This window comes from Thermobia domestica, chromosome 9 (genome assembly GCF_964235325.1).
Source record: "Thermobia domestica chromosome 9, izTheDome1.hap1.1, whole genome shotgun sequence".
Lineage (NCBI taxonomy): Eukaryota > Metazoa > Arthropoda > Insecta > Zygentoma > Lepismatidae > Thermobia > Thermobia domestica.
In genome coordinates, this window is record NC_137462.1 from 281,409,389 (window position 1) to 281,425,891 (window position 16,503).

The 16,503-nt window shown below is 36.4% G+C and overlaps 1 protein-coding gene across 1 annotated transcript; it reads left to right on the forward strand.

The window, feature by feature from the left end:
* The first annotated feature begins 2,918 nt into the window (after positions 1–2,918).
* LOC145694266 (protein stunted-like) lies at positions 2,919–15,434 on the forward strand. The gene is made up of 3 exons (XM_081770361.1): positions 2,919–3,091; positions 8,898–9,028; positions 15,108–15,434. The coding sequence occupies exons 1-3, from the start codon at positions 3,066–3,068 to the stop codon at positions 15,164–15,166; spliced, it is 216 nt and encodes a 71-aa protein (XP_081626487.1). The 5' UTR covers positions 2,919–3,065; the 3' UTR covers positions 15,167–15,434.
* Positions 15,435–16,503: the final 1,069 nt, after the last annotated feature.

Below are 16,503 nucleotides of genomic sequence, written 5' to 3' on the forward strand. Positions count from 1 at the left end.
AACTGAATTTTTTCCAACCCTAAAGGTTAATCACACTCCAATTATAATTTTCGGAGATGGTCGAGCAACCATTTTTCCCATCTTTGGACCACTTCAGATGGACTGATCCACTTGCGTGGACGGATATCAAACCAGAAACCCCTCACATCATAGATCAGCGCTCTCTCGCCAAACGACTGTGCCCAATCCCAATCGATTCTAAAAATCATTCGTTTAGGTACGTGTTAATATACAGAATGTGAAACGATATAGAAACGAAGTGACAGTGATAACTTAACTAGTTTCTTTCCTCGAATATTTATAAGATTTTTTAACTTCTAAAATAGGAACTGAATAATATTTTCATGATGCATTGATATAAGTCTGCCTTCAATTTTGATCGTTTCTAAAGCAAATGAGTAATCTATTGGACCATTCATTTCCAGCACCACGGTGTAGACCGACTGTTTAACATAGATACTAAATTACATGTGCTCCTATCGAGAATCGAATCCTGGTATCCCATGCTAAAGGGTAGTCTACAAACCATATATCTATGTAATGAAGTTTGCATGCTAATATGAATATATATGTAGACTGACCATAAAATCCGTGCTAAGTGCCAAAACGTAAATATTAAGTAAACAGGCTAGATGCTACTTCAGAACTGCTGAGACATATAGCACGCGCATTCTTCTGGGGATTATTTGAACTATTTCCACAGTGAATACTAGGTAGTCAGTTTTTCACTGAGCAGTGTTAGGCACCAGGGTTGGATTTAGGGGGTGCAAAGGTGCACGTGCACCCACCCTTCTTCGTTGAAAATATACACTATCTAAAATGAGAAGCTAGCAATGAAATGAGAAGCACTTTCCGAAACTTTCTGCCATCAGGTTTCCGTTTGGGGCTTAAAAGCAACGGTTTAAGCCAATTTTCAGAAGGTTGAAAGAAAATGATTCACCAAGCAAAGCAATACAGCATTTGTCAAATAGACGGAAAACAGAAGCCAAGAGGAGAGAGAAACATTTTTTCCTTGCATAACACGTAATTACTACCCTCTTTAAAATACTTTTCTCCGTTCCATGCATCAGCGTTGTTAGGGGTAAAGAATATTGTCACATGTCATTTGCAAGGGGTTCAGTATGATTGATTATTTTGGTAGTTATTGGTGTACCCCCTCTCAGACAATCCTGGATCCGCCCCTGCTAGGCACATAGGCCACATTTTAAAATTAAACCGAACTTTTCCTTTTTTGGCACTTAGCACCGATTTTATATTCAATCAACATGTGGAATTCCGCAAGTCTACCGAGAACTGAAATTTATTCAACGGCTATGAGTGTCGTCCGCCTTAAACCTACGCCACATGACTTGACAATTTACTATGTTTTACTTATTGATGTTTTATAATTATTTATTTGAATTACAAGTGTAACAATTACATATTTGTCTGTGGCTTTGAATGCTTGCTTCTAAAGTGACATTTCAATGGTAAATCAATTTAAAATTTAATTCAAGAATATTTAGTCATTCCTTAAATGCTTGCAAAGAAAAAAGTACATAGATATACATAAGGTGTTACTATATTCCTCAATTGCAAAGTACATTAAGAAAATGGATTTACTTTTTCCTTCATAATTATTTGAATGCGGACGTCGCAAACAATGATTCGAACTTCTGCTGTGGATTTCTCTCATCTTTGATACATATGGGTTATTCTGTGTGTTAGTGTGAGTGTGTGACAGAAGCTGACCAATCTGTCCCACCTTGCTCGTGTTGAACGCGTCAACACAGAAACAGGGCTTAGGCTCCGCCCTGTTTCCTCCTCCCTTCGACCGAAACAAATTATTCGTTATTTCGGTTATGAAAAGATGTGTGATTACATTGTACATAAGGGAAGGCGTTTAAAAGACTGCTCTGTGAGGCAAGTGATTACTAGAAAGAGCCAAGTCAGAACATATGAACAGAGGGTAACATTAAGCATCATGACTATGATACCAAGGTTTTCATAGATATCAATCAGGGTTGCAGGCTCCATTTTAACTATTTTTAGATCATTCCTCATGAATATCCGTATTTTTTCTTAATTATTTTTGTTCATATTGATTGGGAATACACTTTGTGAGTATATTGTAGAGCCGCCCATGATCTACACTCAGAAATACGAGTCCTCCCAGAATAAATATTTTAAAAGGACTAGGAGTGGATTTCCTGACGAAAAACTATATAAATCATTAATTCATCTATGGTTGCCTAAACTGGAATAGCACCAACATTTTAAACAAGTAAATCTGAAATGAATATAAGCTCTTTCTTAAAAGTGTATTACAGTGTTCACAGCGGACTTTTTTTAAAGTGCATATTTGCATGTGTATTTTCATGTTTTACTGCATATAAATCGGTGTCCTAATTATTACCCTTTAATCCAACAGAAATTAAATAAAAATTGCTATTGCGCTGGTTAAGCGCTGTCTACGGATTGAAGAAGTGAAAGTAAAAAGCTCCTAACAAATGTGTCATTTTGGAAGATTTAGATACCTCCCACCAAGGTGTCCCTAGGTATAAGAACAGAAATATGATAATCTGATCTACAGACATCTAATATTAATGCAGTGAGCATATTTAAAGCATGGGCGATTATTTGTAAAGCATTGAATTTTTAAACTTCAATATTAAAAAAAAAAAAAAAATAATTCTGCTTGACACGTAACATGAAGAAGAGAAAGCATTTATGTCAACGTAATGGAAAATAAATTAAATAAAACAAGAAATTATAATCTAACTTCTTTTTTGTCTCCACATTAAGTTATAGTCGTAACGTCGACAGTAAAATATTTTCTTCAAAAATGAAAATTTAAGATAAATAAATGGTAAATTTTCCATCTTGGTAGGGAAGTTCGCGGTTTCGCATATTGGCAACATTGGAGAGAACTGAAGAAGAAGAAGTCTAGTTATTAATTGCAGACATTGAAGGTGTATTAATCAGTTCGATGGAGCATCTTGTTATGCCTAATATTTAAAGGAATTGTTGAATTGTTTCTCATTTAATAGACTTCATATTCCGTAGGAAAGCAACAGTGTGAAAGGATGTGTTGGCGACAAGCGGGATTAAGGTATATTCTTTGTTATTACGGAATATAACAGCTAAATTTCTTTGATGGATTGATGAATTGGGTAAAGTTTAGTGGGAAAGGTTAAATTTCTTGCTTCTATAATTATTCTGGAAAGGCATCTATTATTTACACGAAACAGTAGCTAAAATCTGCCGAATTTATGGAGTTGCAACCACTTTATACAAAAGAAAGTGTAGATTTATTAATAGTGTAATGTACTCACTCACAGGTAAATATCGGTGACAGAAAATAATGTCTTCAGGCCCGAATATACCTTCCACATCTGAATTCACCTCCATAATATAATATTCATGTACTTTTTGCATTTACAATTACATTTATTCCTTAATTCAAGGTACTAAAACCGGTTGTTTGCAATTTCTGACACTATTACGACCACATTGCAAAAGAAGAAAAATACAGCATTATGCTTTTAACCTTTTGACGACCAAGGAGCAATATATTGTGAGCTCATGCAATGCCGTTGATAGCAAAACATTATACATATTGTTTATCTTAGAGTTGATGTGTGAGTACATGGGCACCCGAAGAAATTTTTGTAGGGGATCCATCTCCCTGGTTGCGTTTGATATCTTTTTTATTTGTACTAAGAAAATCTTAAGAAATTTAAGTTGTTTTCGTGAGGCAGGGATGCTCAGATGCTAATGCCTTCAGTATCTTCTTCTTTTTCAAAGACTGATCCTTAACAGTGATCTTTTTTTTTTTTTTTTTTAATTTTTTATTCCATTGAGATGAAATGCTTCCAATTTGAAGGAATTTATTGGGATGATTTCCCCATCAACTACTTGTGTCACCAGGATCAGTAGCGTACCCAGGAATTTATTTCGGGGGGGGGGTTCAAACTAAATATGAAGCTATTTTATATTAAAATTGCTAAAATTGCCCCTAAAATTAGGCTAAATTTTTAAAAAGTCGAAATTTCGGGGGGGGTCCGGACCCCCGTGTCCCCCCCCTTCCGTACGTCCCTGACCAGGATATATATACTTGCATACGTATCAACTTGTGTGATATTTTTATCTATCTACGTACATACAATCATACACACAAATTATAGAGATAGATAGATTAACATATGTGTGTATGTGTTAGTGTATTTTCAATATGTTAATAATAAGAAATTTAGTAATTAACTTACTATAATTTCAAACATACATGATAGCCAAACTACATTTGGATTTTAAAGAGAAACATTAAACATATTCTTCATCTGCAACAAAAAATATTGAGAAATTCGCAAAGAAGGCTCCTTCTGAATTTCCCTTACATTTCACTTTTTTCCCGCAAAACAATCGAAATTAAAATGCTATTTGTGTGGTCACATACAGAATAAAATTTGAACAATTTACAATTATTACTGGAAATTAATGCTGTCACCCATTTGGAACATTTTAAAAGCACATAGTTTCTAATGCATTGAAATTTCATTTCTTCTCGTTAGTATGAAATGTAAATAGCTGTAAATTTCTATAAATGTTCTCCAATTAGATTTGTATACAACCAAAGGCAAGTTTAAGCCTCTTGCAAAAAGCTCTTATTTGTAAAAGAACACTAATGATCGCTTTTGACTGTTGCAATGGTCTGTCCAAGCAGTTTGATAAAAATTTATCATAGCATAATGACAAAAGCTGCTTTTCGTATATGTATTTAAAAAAAAAAAAAAAAAAAAGTTTGGTGAGGTGAGTGTAGGGGAGGGGAGCACCGAATTCTACTTCGTCGTGAGTGCCAAATCTCTAGCTACGGCTTTCATTGACAGCAACCAAGGGGACCCCCAAAAATTTAAAAATTACTGAAAACATTTTCACCTTAAAAGTTTAAAAAACATGATATGAGTCACTTCTATATAATTCATGGACCCTTTTAAACATGTTGAGAGAGGGCCCACTATAAAGGTTTTGGTGGGACCCCCTTGTATTCCCTGCTCCAGAGCCCCAATGGCCTTAATCCGGCCCTGTATATTTTCTATATGGGAAACAACTGTGCTATAAAATGTAAATTATTATTTAATTTCAAGTTATGACATTATTTGAGATTTCAATTTAGCTAATCCTTCAATATTAGGAAAAGTATAAAGCAGAATAGAAAATCAAGAACCTATCAAAGGGTTGAATTACAAAAAATGTGAAAGGCTGATTTCGCAACATCATGGGCTGGCAACGATGGTCTGAGATTAGCTTACTGTATGCTGGTACTTGACGTGTTGTCCTTCGTTCCCTATGCGAGGAGTGCGTGACGTGTGCCTTTTGTTCATAGACCTATACGTTACTTACGATACGAGGCGGAGGGCCTACTAAAAAATTCACCGTCCAGGGCCCACCGGGAAATTTCTCGCATGGCCAGTACAGCTCTGGACTGCACAATATGTCAGTTCAAAGGTTCGTTGCAAAATGACACGGCCACCATATGCTGGGGAGCGTTGGGTAAAGATTGTTGACGCTATAAGCACTTGCAACAGGGCAAATATGTTGAGTTTGATTCACATAGACATAGTATTGGGTGTATAACCTGCTTTTCATATGTAGAACTGACAAGTAGAAAGCCAGATCAGAGGAGCGCTCAGTCTGAGTATGAGAAGGAGCAAGTTACTGATTATAACACTGAAGGAATGTCGGTCAGAGCTATAGCTAAGAAACTTGCGCACTGGGTATGTGGAGAATAATTATTTGAACCTTGGGAGCAAATTATAGTGTCAAAATGTCGACTGGAAGACCTCGGGAACTAACCCCGACGCAAGTAAGAAATGTAGTTCGTAAGCTTAGTGGAGGCAGTACGACTATAAATCTATCCTGTGCCATCTGTGCAGCATTACATCATCTTACAATACCAAATATATATATATATACAACCTTGTCTTACAGCTAATCATGAGAGCAAGAGGGTAAAATTGGGCGAAAGAGCAAGTGAGTTGGAATGAAAAATGAATAAGAAATTTAATTTAGACGGCCAAGATGGGCGGGATATTATTGGCATGATTTGAGAAAAGAGGAACAGATCTTCTCGGAATTGTAGCAAGGTGGAAAGTTTATAATGGACTCTGGTGGGTTTGATGTTCATAATGAAAACAAATCTTGCCTATATTTCTTGTTGTATGAAAGCCACTGACTATTAATCAAATTAGGTTAGAAGATAACCTGCTTCCTTTCGATAAGGTAATTAGTTGACCATTATGGATGTTTCAACAGGATAATACCTCTACACATGTGGGTAATTCCACGAAAGAATGATTTCAGCGCAAAATCGTGCATGTAATGGATTGGCCCGCAATCGTGCAGGACCTCAATCTAATGGAAAATATTTGGGGTGTATTGTGCCGATCAATTTTGCTGGAGATCGACAATACGGTAATATCGAGTCTTTGAAGAAATCATCATTGCTACATGGAATGAAATTGACGTTTCCACTTCATAGGAACTAGTGAATACCGTGTTTAATCGGTTTTCTTTAACTACGAGTGAAAAATGATTCACACATAGAGTACTAAGTAAGTACAGTGGTGGTATCATTTTGCAGCAGTGTATTTGTTCGAATAACCATTGTTTCTTGTATTTCTAACCATTCTGCCGCACAATGTATATAGTAATTGTTTGATTTACAGCGATTTATTGTCCCTATAAATATTATATATCACATTATATTAATGTTCCTCCTCTTATATGCTTTTTTAGTACCTATATGCAATGGTTATATCATTTTGCATGCGTACTTCTGCTGTGCCCACCCCCCCTTATGTCCATGACGCACCCCCCTCAATCGTCTATCCGTGTTCTTCCATGGAAAAAAATCTTTTCGATTAATTTTTACACACCCTCAAACATATTTATATAGATTTTTACCCCCCCCCAAATATTTCAATGACGCAGTTTGCGTCATAGCCCCCCCTTGTGGGCACCCCAGCCTGGTACAACACATTCTCAATGCACTGTTGCAGTGATTTTGAGCGTATCAGTGAAGTTCTTCGTTTGTCGAAAGAAACAACGCTCTGCTGACGCAATTTGCTCTCGCTGGGGAATCTTGTTATACCTCATAACAACATGGAGAGCCAGGGATACTTAATGTTTCTGAATGAAGTTATAGAAGATATAAACTGATCCTAACGCTAATCAAATTTACTTTGTACGCGTAGGCTAGCAGCTTGCACTCATGTTTCGGAATCGCAATGGACGCACTTGGTCATTTTTGATAAGATTAACCAAAATTTTCTCGATCTACCATTTGAATGTTGGGATAATACATTGAATTGTGGGCTAACCAGATTCTTTCCTATTGTTACTGTTGATTGTTAATTAATTCGAATTCTCACTAGTTATATCTAGAACAGTTTTAATTAAATATAAGCTAACCAAGAAAGTTCTGTTGCTTTTTCATCCACCATCTTCGAACATCGATATGTCACCTAAGTCGTATCTGGAAGATAAAAAAATAGTCCCATCAGCATCGACGACCTTCTGCCAACGTTCTGGAAGGTCATGGATTCCATCGCGGTAGAACTTGGTGGGCCGTGAAGCCGTGGGAGGTATCAAGTGCATTTTGCACCTCTACTTAAGGGTTTGAACTGGCGTCCTCTAAGGTGATTATCCAAGGAATGGAACAAGTGATAATCGGACAATGCAATGTTGGAGGAGTATGACGGATGCAATAGTGTTTCCCATCCAAGGCGTAGAATGGTGTTCCGGGCCATCCTAGTCACGTGGGGCTTAGCGTTGTCCTGCAACAGGAGGATCCCGATTCAGAAGTGCTGGCTGCAGAGTTTTGAGTTTTTCTTGAACACGGATCAACTGCTGACAATACACAGTTGCATCGATGCTCTGACCAGCTAGTAGCAGTTCCCACCAGTGGATGTACGATGCCTCAAGCAGCCTACCAAACACACAGGAGTACCTTTCTTCTGATGCAGTGCTGGTTTCAGCTGTTTCGGAACCGGTTCATGGGACGCTAACCAATGATTTTGGCACCGTGGAGCTTCGTACAGGCCCCACTTCTCATCACATGTCAAGACCTTGTCCAGAAATGGCTCCTTCCTCAGATGAGACAGCAAAGAAACACATGTGTCTGCTCGCGTTGCCTTCAGGCCCGGAATCAAATCACGTGGGACCCATCGACCCAAGTTGCAGTGATTTCGAAGTTGATGGAGGTGCTGCCGAATGGTTTCTCCACTCACACTGAATTATAATAACAGTTCCTAACATGTCTGGCCACTGTTCGCGTGAATTGCTGCCTGAAAATCTTCATTTTAGACATGTGTTGGTCTTCCGGCATGTGATGCGTCTTCGAGTGTTTCGTCACCGTCGTTAAACTTGTTAAAGTACTTCTGCACTGTCCGCGTAGTCACGACACCCTCACCAAAGGCCTGTCAGCTCCGATACAGCGGCGTTTGACCCCAGTTTGAACTCGTATAGCATACACGCCCTTATGACGCTCTGTGGAGGTTCCATGTTCACTCTGTCTTTAGCAAGTTCACGGTTTAACTGAACTGCCACAACCAGATGGTGTGTTGAATATACCCACACCAACAACTGACCTTCGGCTTATCTCCATTCGCATTCAACTGACGGTGTGAGGGCCAATTGAACACATACCTCTACAAAAAGCGATTGAACTTTCTTGGTTACCTTTATAAATAGAAATGGTTGTCATTATTCATTATATTAGCACTAGACGGTTTCTGTCGATGCAACACACATTTTGATTGGACAAAACACATTTTTATAATAATAAAGTATTTTTTAAAAAAGATGAGTACCGGTAATTAACGAAAATAGTTTGTGTTATTTTATTGTTATTATTTTAGTTACATTCGTTATTCAAGTATAGCTGCGCATCTGACACGGAAAGCTTTAAAGCCTGAACTAAGAGAGGCTGCAGCTGCCAGAGATGTTTCAGTTCTAAAGTTCACTCGGTGGAGAGATGGGGTACCGATACGTAAGTCTATATTTAATTAATTAAATTAGTTAATATGTAATTATGCATTATCCTTACATGTCTTGGAAATTGGGTATTATGATTACTGCAGTGATAAATTTACTATCTGGTACTATTATTACTATTAACGTACTATTTTAGTACTGGAATGAATTGAGACTTAATACTTATATTTTTGAATTTTGATGGAAATTCGTAAAATAAGTTCGATCATGATAGTCATTATAAAACAGCACATTGTTATATTTCCATGAAACATCTATGGACAAGTACAGGGTTTGTTCGGAAAGTAGTGAAAATGGCTACCGCATAGCGCTTTACTCGTCAATAACGCGTCCGCCACAAGTGGGATTGGCGGTGCTGATTCTTACAAGGGACATCACCCAATTGTCCGGCTCCGATTTCAATGAAATTTTTCTAGCTGATAGAGAACGTATATATATAATTTGTGATGATAGAAATTTTTGCCATCGTGCATGTTTTCTATTTTTTATAATTTTTAAGAGTTCTGATGTGGTTATTAGAGATTATTGCAGAAGTCCCTTACTAACCTTTGTAAACGTAGCGTTAATGAAAGAACAACCATGTAGATACATATAAGGCCTAGGGGGAAGTTGTATGGTAGGTATGACCTTGACCGCAGCCACCTTGAAATCCGCCATTTTGAATTAAGGTCAAGTTTTTAAAAATAGAAATAGGGTAATGTGATACATAATTTCGGGCTAGAATTTAATCAGAAAGACAATGAAGAAGCTGGTTTTGAGAAACACCTATTTGGGGAAAAGTTACAGGCATTTAATTGTTCATTTACTACTTGCGAAAGTCCCTTACCTCCGCTTCTAATCCGCGTATTAATGATAATAAGTGGATAAACGCTTTGGTAATACATATTATGCCTAGAGGGAAGTGATAAGGTAAGGGTATCGTTGACGGCAGCCATCTTGAAATTCGCCATTTTGAATTAAAGTGAAGTTTGAAAAATGAAAACCATAGAGTGTGATACCTCATTTTAATAGTAAATTTTCCCAAAAAGACAATGATTGCTGGATGTTTATCCTAACACTATTCATAAACTGACAAATCACAACTCTTAAAAAAATGTAATAAATTTAGAAAACACGAGCCAAGGCAACAACTGCAAAGTGCCAGTTGGAATCTTAAAACATGCGGTGAAAATTAGGAATGTTGCCAATTTGAAAGATCGAATAATGGAAGTTTGGTGCTCATTAGAAGCAGTCCTAAATTCACACTGGTTAATTATAGAACAAAAACAAGCATACCATTGGCTTTTTGAAAAAATTTGCTATTAAAATGAGGTGTCCCATTCTATGGTTTTCATTTTTCAAACTTCATTTTAATTCAAAATGGCGAATTTCAAGATGGCTGCCATCAGGGATTCCCTTACCGTATCACTTCCCTCTAGGCATAATATGTATTACCGAAGCGTTCATCCACTTATTTTCATTAATACGCGGGTTAGAAGCGGCGGTAAGAGACTTTCGCACGTAGTAAGTGAACAATTAAATGCCTATAACTTTTTCCCAAATAGGTGTATCTCAAAACTAGTTTCACCATTGTCTTCCTGATTAAATTCTAGCCCGAAATTATGTATCACATTACCCTATTCCTATTTAAAAAACTTGACCTTAATTCAAAATGGCGGATTTCAAAATGGCTGCGGTCAAGGTCATACCTACCATACAACTTCCCTTTAGGCCTTATATGTATGTACATGGTTGTTCTTTCATTAACGCTACGTTTACAAAGGTTAGTAAGGTACTTCTGCAGTAATCTCTAATAACCACATCAGAACTCTTAAAAATTATAAAAAATAGAAAACATGCACGATGGCAAAAATTTCTATCATCACAAATTATACATATACGTTCTCTATCAGCTAGAAAAATTTCATTGAAATCGGAGCCGGACAATTGGGTGATGTCCCTTGTTAGCTAACCAATGCTACCCAGATCAATCATTTCCGAGCTCTGGTAGAGCAAGGGCCGCTTATCGTGCGAATCCTATTTAAAATGACTTCGAGATTTTGGAAGCTCAAATTTCATTTTTTGCTTGGGCAAACGATATTAAATTTTGCTTCAAACTTGGAAAAACTGCTACAAAGATGATCGCCATGATTAAGCAGGTGTACCAGAACCATCCGAGGTTTTGTGTTGGCATGGAGATTTCATGAACGGACGGGAAAATATGGAGGACGACGCTTTGGATTGGCCTTCGGCAAGTTGTGTGGGCGAAAATTTCGTCAAAGTGAAGAAACTTCTCGACCGAGACCGTCGTTGGAGTGTGAGAATCATAGTCAAATAACTGAATCTACAAAAAGAAAAAAAATAGTGGTGCATAAAATGGTTATTGAAAATTTGAACAACCGCAAGATTTGTGCAAAGTAGGTGCCAAAAGTGCTAGATCACGGATAAGAGGATAAATGACTTGGCATTTCCCAACAAATAGAGCAAGTGGAGAGTGAACCGGACCTTTTAGACAACGTAATAACAGACGACGAAACATGGGTGTTTGAATATGAACCTGAAGGTAAGCTCGAAAATTCGGAGTGGCATAACAAGGAGTCCCCGGGTCCCATAAAGGCAAGGATGTTTATACTCGTTGTCGTCTTTACCAAGAAAGAGGTAGTACAGAAAAACCTTCTGCCTCGAAGGAAGACTGTCAACGCGGCTTACTGTGTAGAAGTCCTCAAATACCTGCGAGACACGGTCGATTGGCTCTGACGAGATTGCCAAATGCTGCGCGCCAAGTCACACCGCGTTCGTTGTAATGTTGTTATTTGTTAGAATCGACGTGACTACGTTTCCGCAGCCACCGCAGAGTCCCGACATTAAAAATTAAAAATTGCATTGTGGAACATTTGGATTGAACAAAGAAAAGTTTTATGTTCTGAAGAGATTTTATTTTGCTTCAGGTTGGCAACACTGATCGGAGATCAAAGACAAAGTTTCTTTTTTTCGGATCTCGAAATACGATATTGAAGTTGCCAACCTGAATTGTTTATCGTTAAAACAAACCCATGGCTCCCTTAAGCGTGTCATTTACTGAGACATTTTTTTCTTTTTTGTCAGTAAGGTGCTGTCACCTGAGGAGAAATAGTAGAACTAAGTCTTGCCTTGAATCCACTAAAAAATTTCATCATCTCTAGGATTAATATGACTCTTAATAAAGGATACGTTTTCATGACATCCATATGGGGGTATATTTCAATATCAGTTTCCACTTAGTAACTGGGATAGTTGTTAAACGCTGTTATTATTGTATAATTACTTTAGATTTTAATTAGAAAAACAGAGAATGTATTCCTTACATGAGGTTAGTATTTCAGGAAATACACATGTCTGTATCAAACGATATCAGGAGGCTACCTGGTAACAGGGCTCATAACGAGTCACTTTTTTTTAAAACTAGAAGTTACTTTTTTAAAAAATTTGTCACTAAAAGTTACTTTTTGGGAGGTAAAGTGACATTTTCGTCTCATTTATGTTTTGCATTGAGAGTTTTCTAAGAAAAATATAAAAGTAAATGGAAAAAAGGCAGAAACTTGTTACTCATTACTCTTCTGAAAGCTTCAGTACTTGCTGCCACATGGGAAAGTCAGCTTTTATTCTTTCTAAGGCACAGTGGATGGTTGGTGGATGCTTAAGCTCTCAAGGTGCGGTTGACAACCCTTCTGTGTCTATTCTTTCTTCTGTCATAATAGTCTTAGTTTTCTCTCGTAATAGTTAACGCTCCGCTCAACGATGTGCGTCTGTGTGTGTGTGTGGTTCATCATATTCGTCTTGTGTTATGCTTCTTGTATGTTCTTCTTAAGAGTAGGTGATGAATATGAATATTTCATAGCTTTGAAAACTCTCAATGCTAAGTTAAATATAATGTCTGGGATGAAGAAATTCGGAAATAGGTCAGAACTGGTCCCACTTATTCAGAAGATTCTTACATCTGCTAAGTCTGCTTACCGTAACTACAAAGCATACTTAGAAAACCTAAGAAAGAGGAAGCTCAAAAGAAGAAGTAAAGAAGAAAAGATGAAGCAAAACAACAAAGAAAGAGGTGATGCAGAAATTGACAAAGGAAAAAGGGGGCATGATGAGATTTTGGTCACTTTTTCGTCTACTTTTGGTCACTTTTCAACTATTTACAAGAGACCAGACCACTATGATCCCTGTGGTAAGAAGGGGACAGATATTTTTAAAATAGCATTCAAGTTGGTTACAGGATAATATAATGTTGAAGGAGGTCGAACTCAGTCGACTGGCGTTTGTTCCATCTTGATACGATAATAAGCGTCCGTATCCTATTTTTATCTCACTATAATTAAAGTGAAATTTCATTATGCTAGCGCCTAGGCGATACGCAACACGAAAGACGTATTGTTTTCTTTCCTCCCTTCCCTTTTTTAAAAAAATATAAACCTACCTTTGAGAGGGAAATTTCTGTATGGTTCACAAACCGTCTTTTGTTCACTGCTGTCTTTCGAGTTCAGCATTGCATCCCTATTTACATAAGCATCCAGCGTAAACAACAGCAATCTTTCAACGCATTCATCTATAATCATTGTATAGCCACAGGGGATTAGAAAATTCTCCCTTCCACTATACATATAAATACATCAAGGAAGCCACTTCTTATCACTAGCAAAGAAATGTGATGTTAGTTCGATACTAATTCCAATTTTTTTTTTTTTTCATTTTTACTACCCAGTGATAACACCTAATCGCCGCTACTTAACATGAGTGTAAAAAGTTTACTCCACCCATTATAGAAGTTGTTTAGTAATGGTGATCCCACAATCCATATAACTCCCACTTTGTACGAACAAGTCTATTATTTGGAGGATACCATTTTTTTTTTTTTTTTTTTTTTTTCATTCACAAGGACTTGAATGCCAAAGTGAAAGGGTAGGTCAGCGATCATGCGGAAACATTTGTGGAAGGCATAGGAAAATTGTGCACATTTCATTTCTGTGGCAATTATGAAAAAAAAAAAAGAAAAGAAATAGAAATTACATAGCTAATTTTTCTATACAGAAAATTTATTTACATATCTTTGTTTCCTCTTATTTAACCGGAGACTGAAAAATAACCCTTGTATTAATAAAAATCTATAAGTTAAGCTACTATATCAATTAATTAAATGATATATCACAAATCCTATATCGCACTGAAAAACTAACAAGTTATAACGTGTATGAAATACTAAAAAAAAAAATCGTGACTCATTTGTCACATTTCCTATAACCATTCTTTAGTAGCCGATCATGGCATTTTGTAACCACAATTAAAATCGTTGTTCATATACTACAAGGCATGTTCGGAAAGTAAGAATTGTTTTTTTTAAAAAACAAATTTATTTATACATGAAAAAGCACACCTTAAATCATTTTGCGACATAGTTTCTACCAATGTTCAAACACTTGTCACAACAGGTGATCAACTTGCCCAAACCTTTCTCAAAGAAACATCCTGTCAATAAACACAACCATAACCCCAGAGCGTTTTTTGCGTCGTCACTTTCGAAGCGCTTATTGCCGTACACTAAACTGCTTCACCCACTTTCGCACCATTCCACCACTCACTGCATTTTCACCGTAAGTCTTTACAATTTGGCGATGAGTTTCTTGGTAATATGGCGATACTCGCGACAATTCCAACCATACTGGCGTCTGTGGAGAGGCAATGAACCAATGAAACTAGCGCGCATGCACATAGCACCGACATTAGCGCTGCGGTGACGTTAAAATGAAACGGTGCGTACATGCCGGACACTGGCGTTATGTTTTGTTGAGGAAGGTTTGACAAATTGGTCAGCCGCTCTAAGACGTGCTTGAACGTTAGTATAAACTATGTCGAAAAATAGTTTAAGGTGTACTCTCTTATGTAAATATAAATTTGGCTTGAACAAACCTGTTTTACAATGTTTCTTTTCAAAATGGTATTTACTTTTCGGACACGCCTCGTATTTACATTGACTTGGGAAAACAGTTTTAGAGGCGTAATCACAGAAGAGTGTTGGACGATAGTGGATACAGCGACACACCTTCTTTTCTTAAATATTTCAGGTCAAGAAGATGATGATATTGATGAAGATATGATGAAAAGAATGGGAGCTAAAAAGTGAAACTGTGGAACATTCGTGTAGTTGGTATCTAAAAACTAGTTAAAGTGAAACTCTTAAGATAGGAAGAGCTATATAATGTTCAGAGAGACCCAGAATCTTCATTTATATTAAGCAAGTAAATAGCACCTATCAAGTAAATTGTGCTTTGTGTATTATTATCTTCAATATTTAGTCTTGAATAATTAGATTTTATTATGAATATGAAACTAAAAGTCTACTATGTATACCAATAACCATTTCTCAATAATAAAAGTTCCTTAAATTTTGAGTTCTAGTTTTTTTTTTTTTTTTTTTTTTTTTAAGTGTATAGTTTTTAACACTTATACATGAAATTCCTTTATAGTGTATTTTTATTTTTATTTAGAAAATCCATAGACATGGACAACAGACCCATGCATCATCTTGGAAAAGGTACTTGTAACATATTGATGCGATGGAACTACTCTGTCCGGCTGGATGAGATTTTGAAATAATCGTGAGGTTCATCAATTTGAGGGAAACGAGCACTCAGTAATGGGAATTAGTGCCTTCCGCATTTATAAAAATTTTCAAATGAACCTCAAGCCTTCCTTCCGAGCCAAATCCATTACAAGTTTTCATTGCGTTATGGGTTACGTCAAAGTTATACCAAATAAAATTTGCTTATTTTACTTCTTAAAGTACGCGAAAGATAGAATTAAAATTTGGATAACCTCCTTGAATTTACTGAGTATGAAATTGTAATTATTTTTTATTTGTTTACCTAACAAGGAACACTAGATATCTTAGAGAGGTCAATTTTGATAAAAGTCGATAAACAAGTTGATTATCTAAGAGGAACTTCATACTAACCGCCAAAGCCAAGTAAACCATTATGTGAGTTTAAAACAATACCCTTTTCGTTTGAAAATAAGAAATTGAAAGTAATAGATATTAATCGATATTAGATAAGAACTACGTGCTTACTGGTATGTTGTTCCCCATCTTAATTTAAGATTGAAAATTGTGAACAGAAAGACAGTCTTATAATATAATAAATTAAACTGGAACTATATAAAATATATTGCTCTCATTGATTCTGCCATGATTGTATTCTTATTAAAGATAATGGGATATGAAATAGATAAGAAAACGGATTAATTAAAACCTAATACAGATTTATCCTGATTTCAATCATTTCAACAAATGGAAACCAATATTTGTCGACTCTACATGTTGACAACACTACTGCGGAATATGATAATCGTGTCCTTTCTCTTAAACTTGCTACCTTCAATCGTCTTCAAAAATGCCTATTTTAATTGTATGAAAAGTGGCTGAAACAGAAACTAGTGGAAACCGAACTTTATCCAAAAATA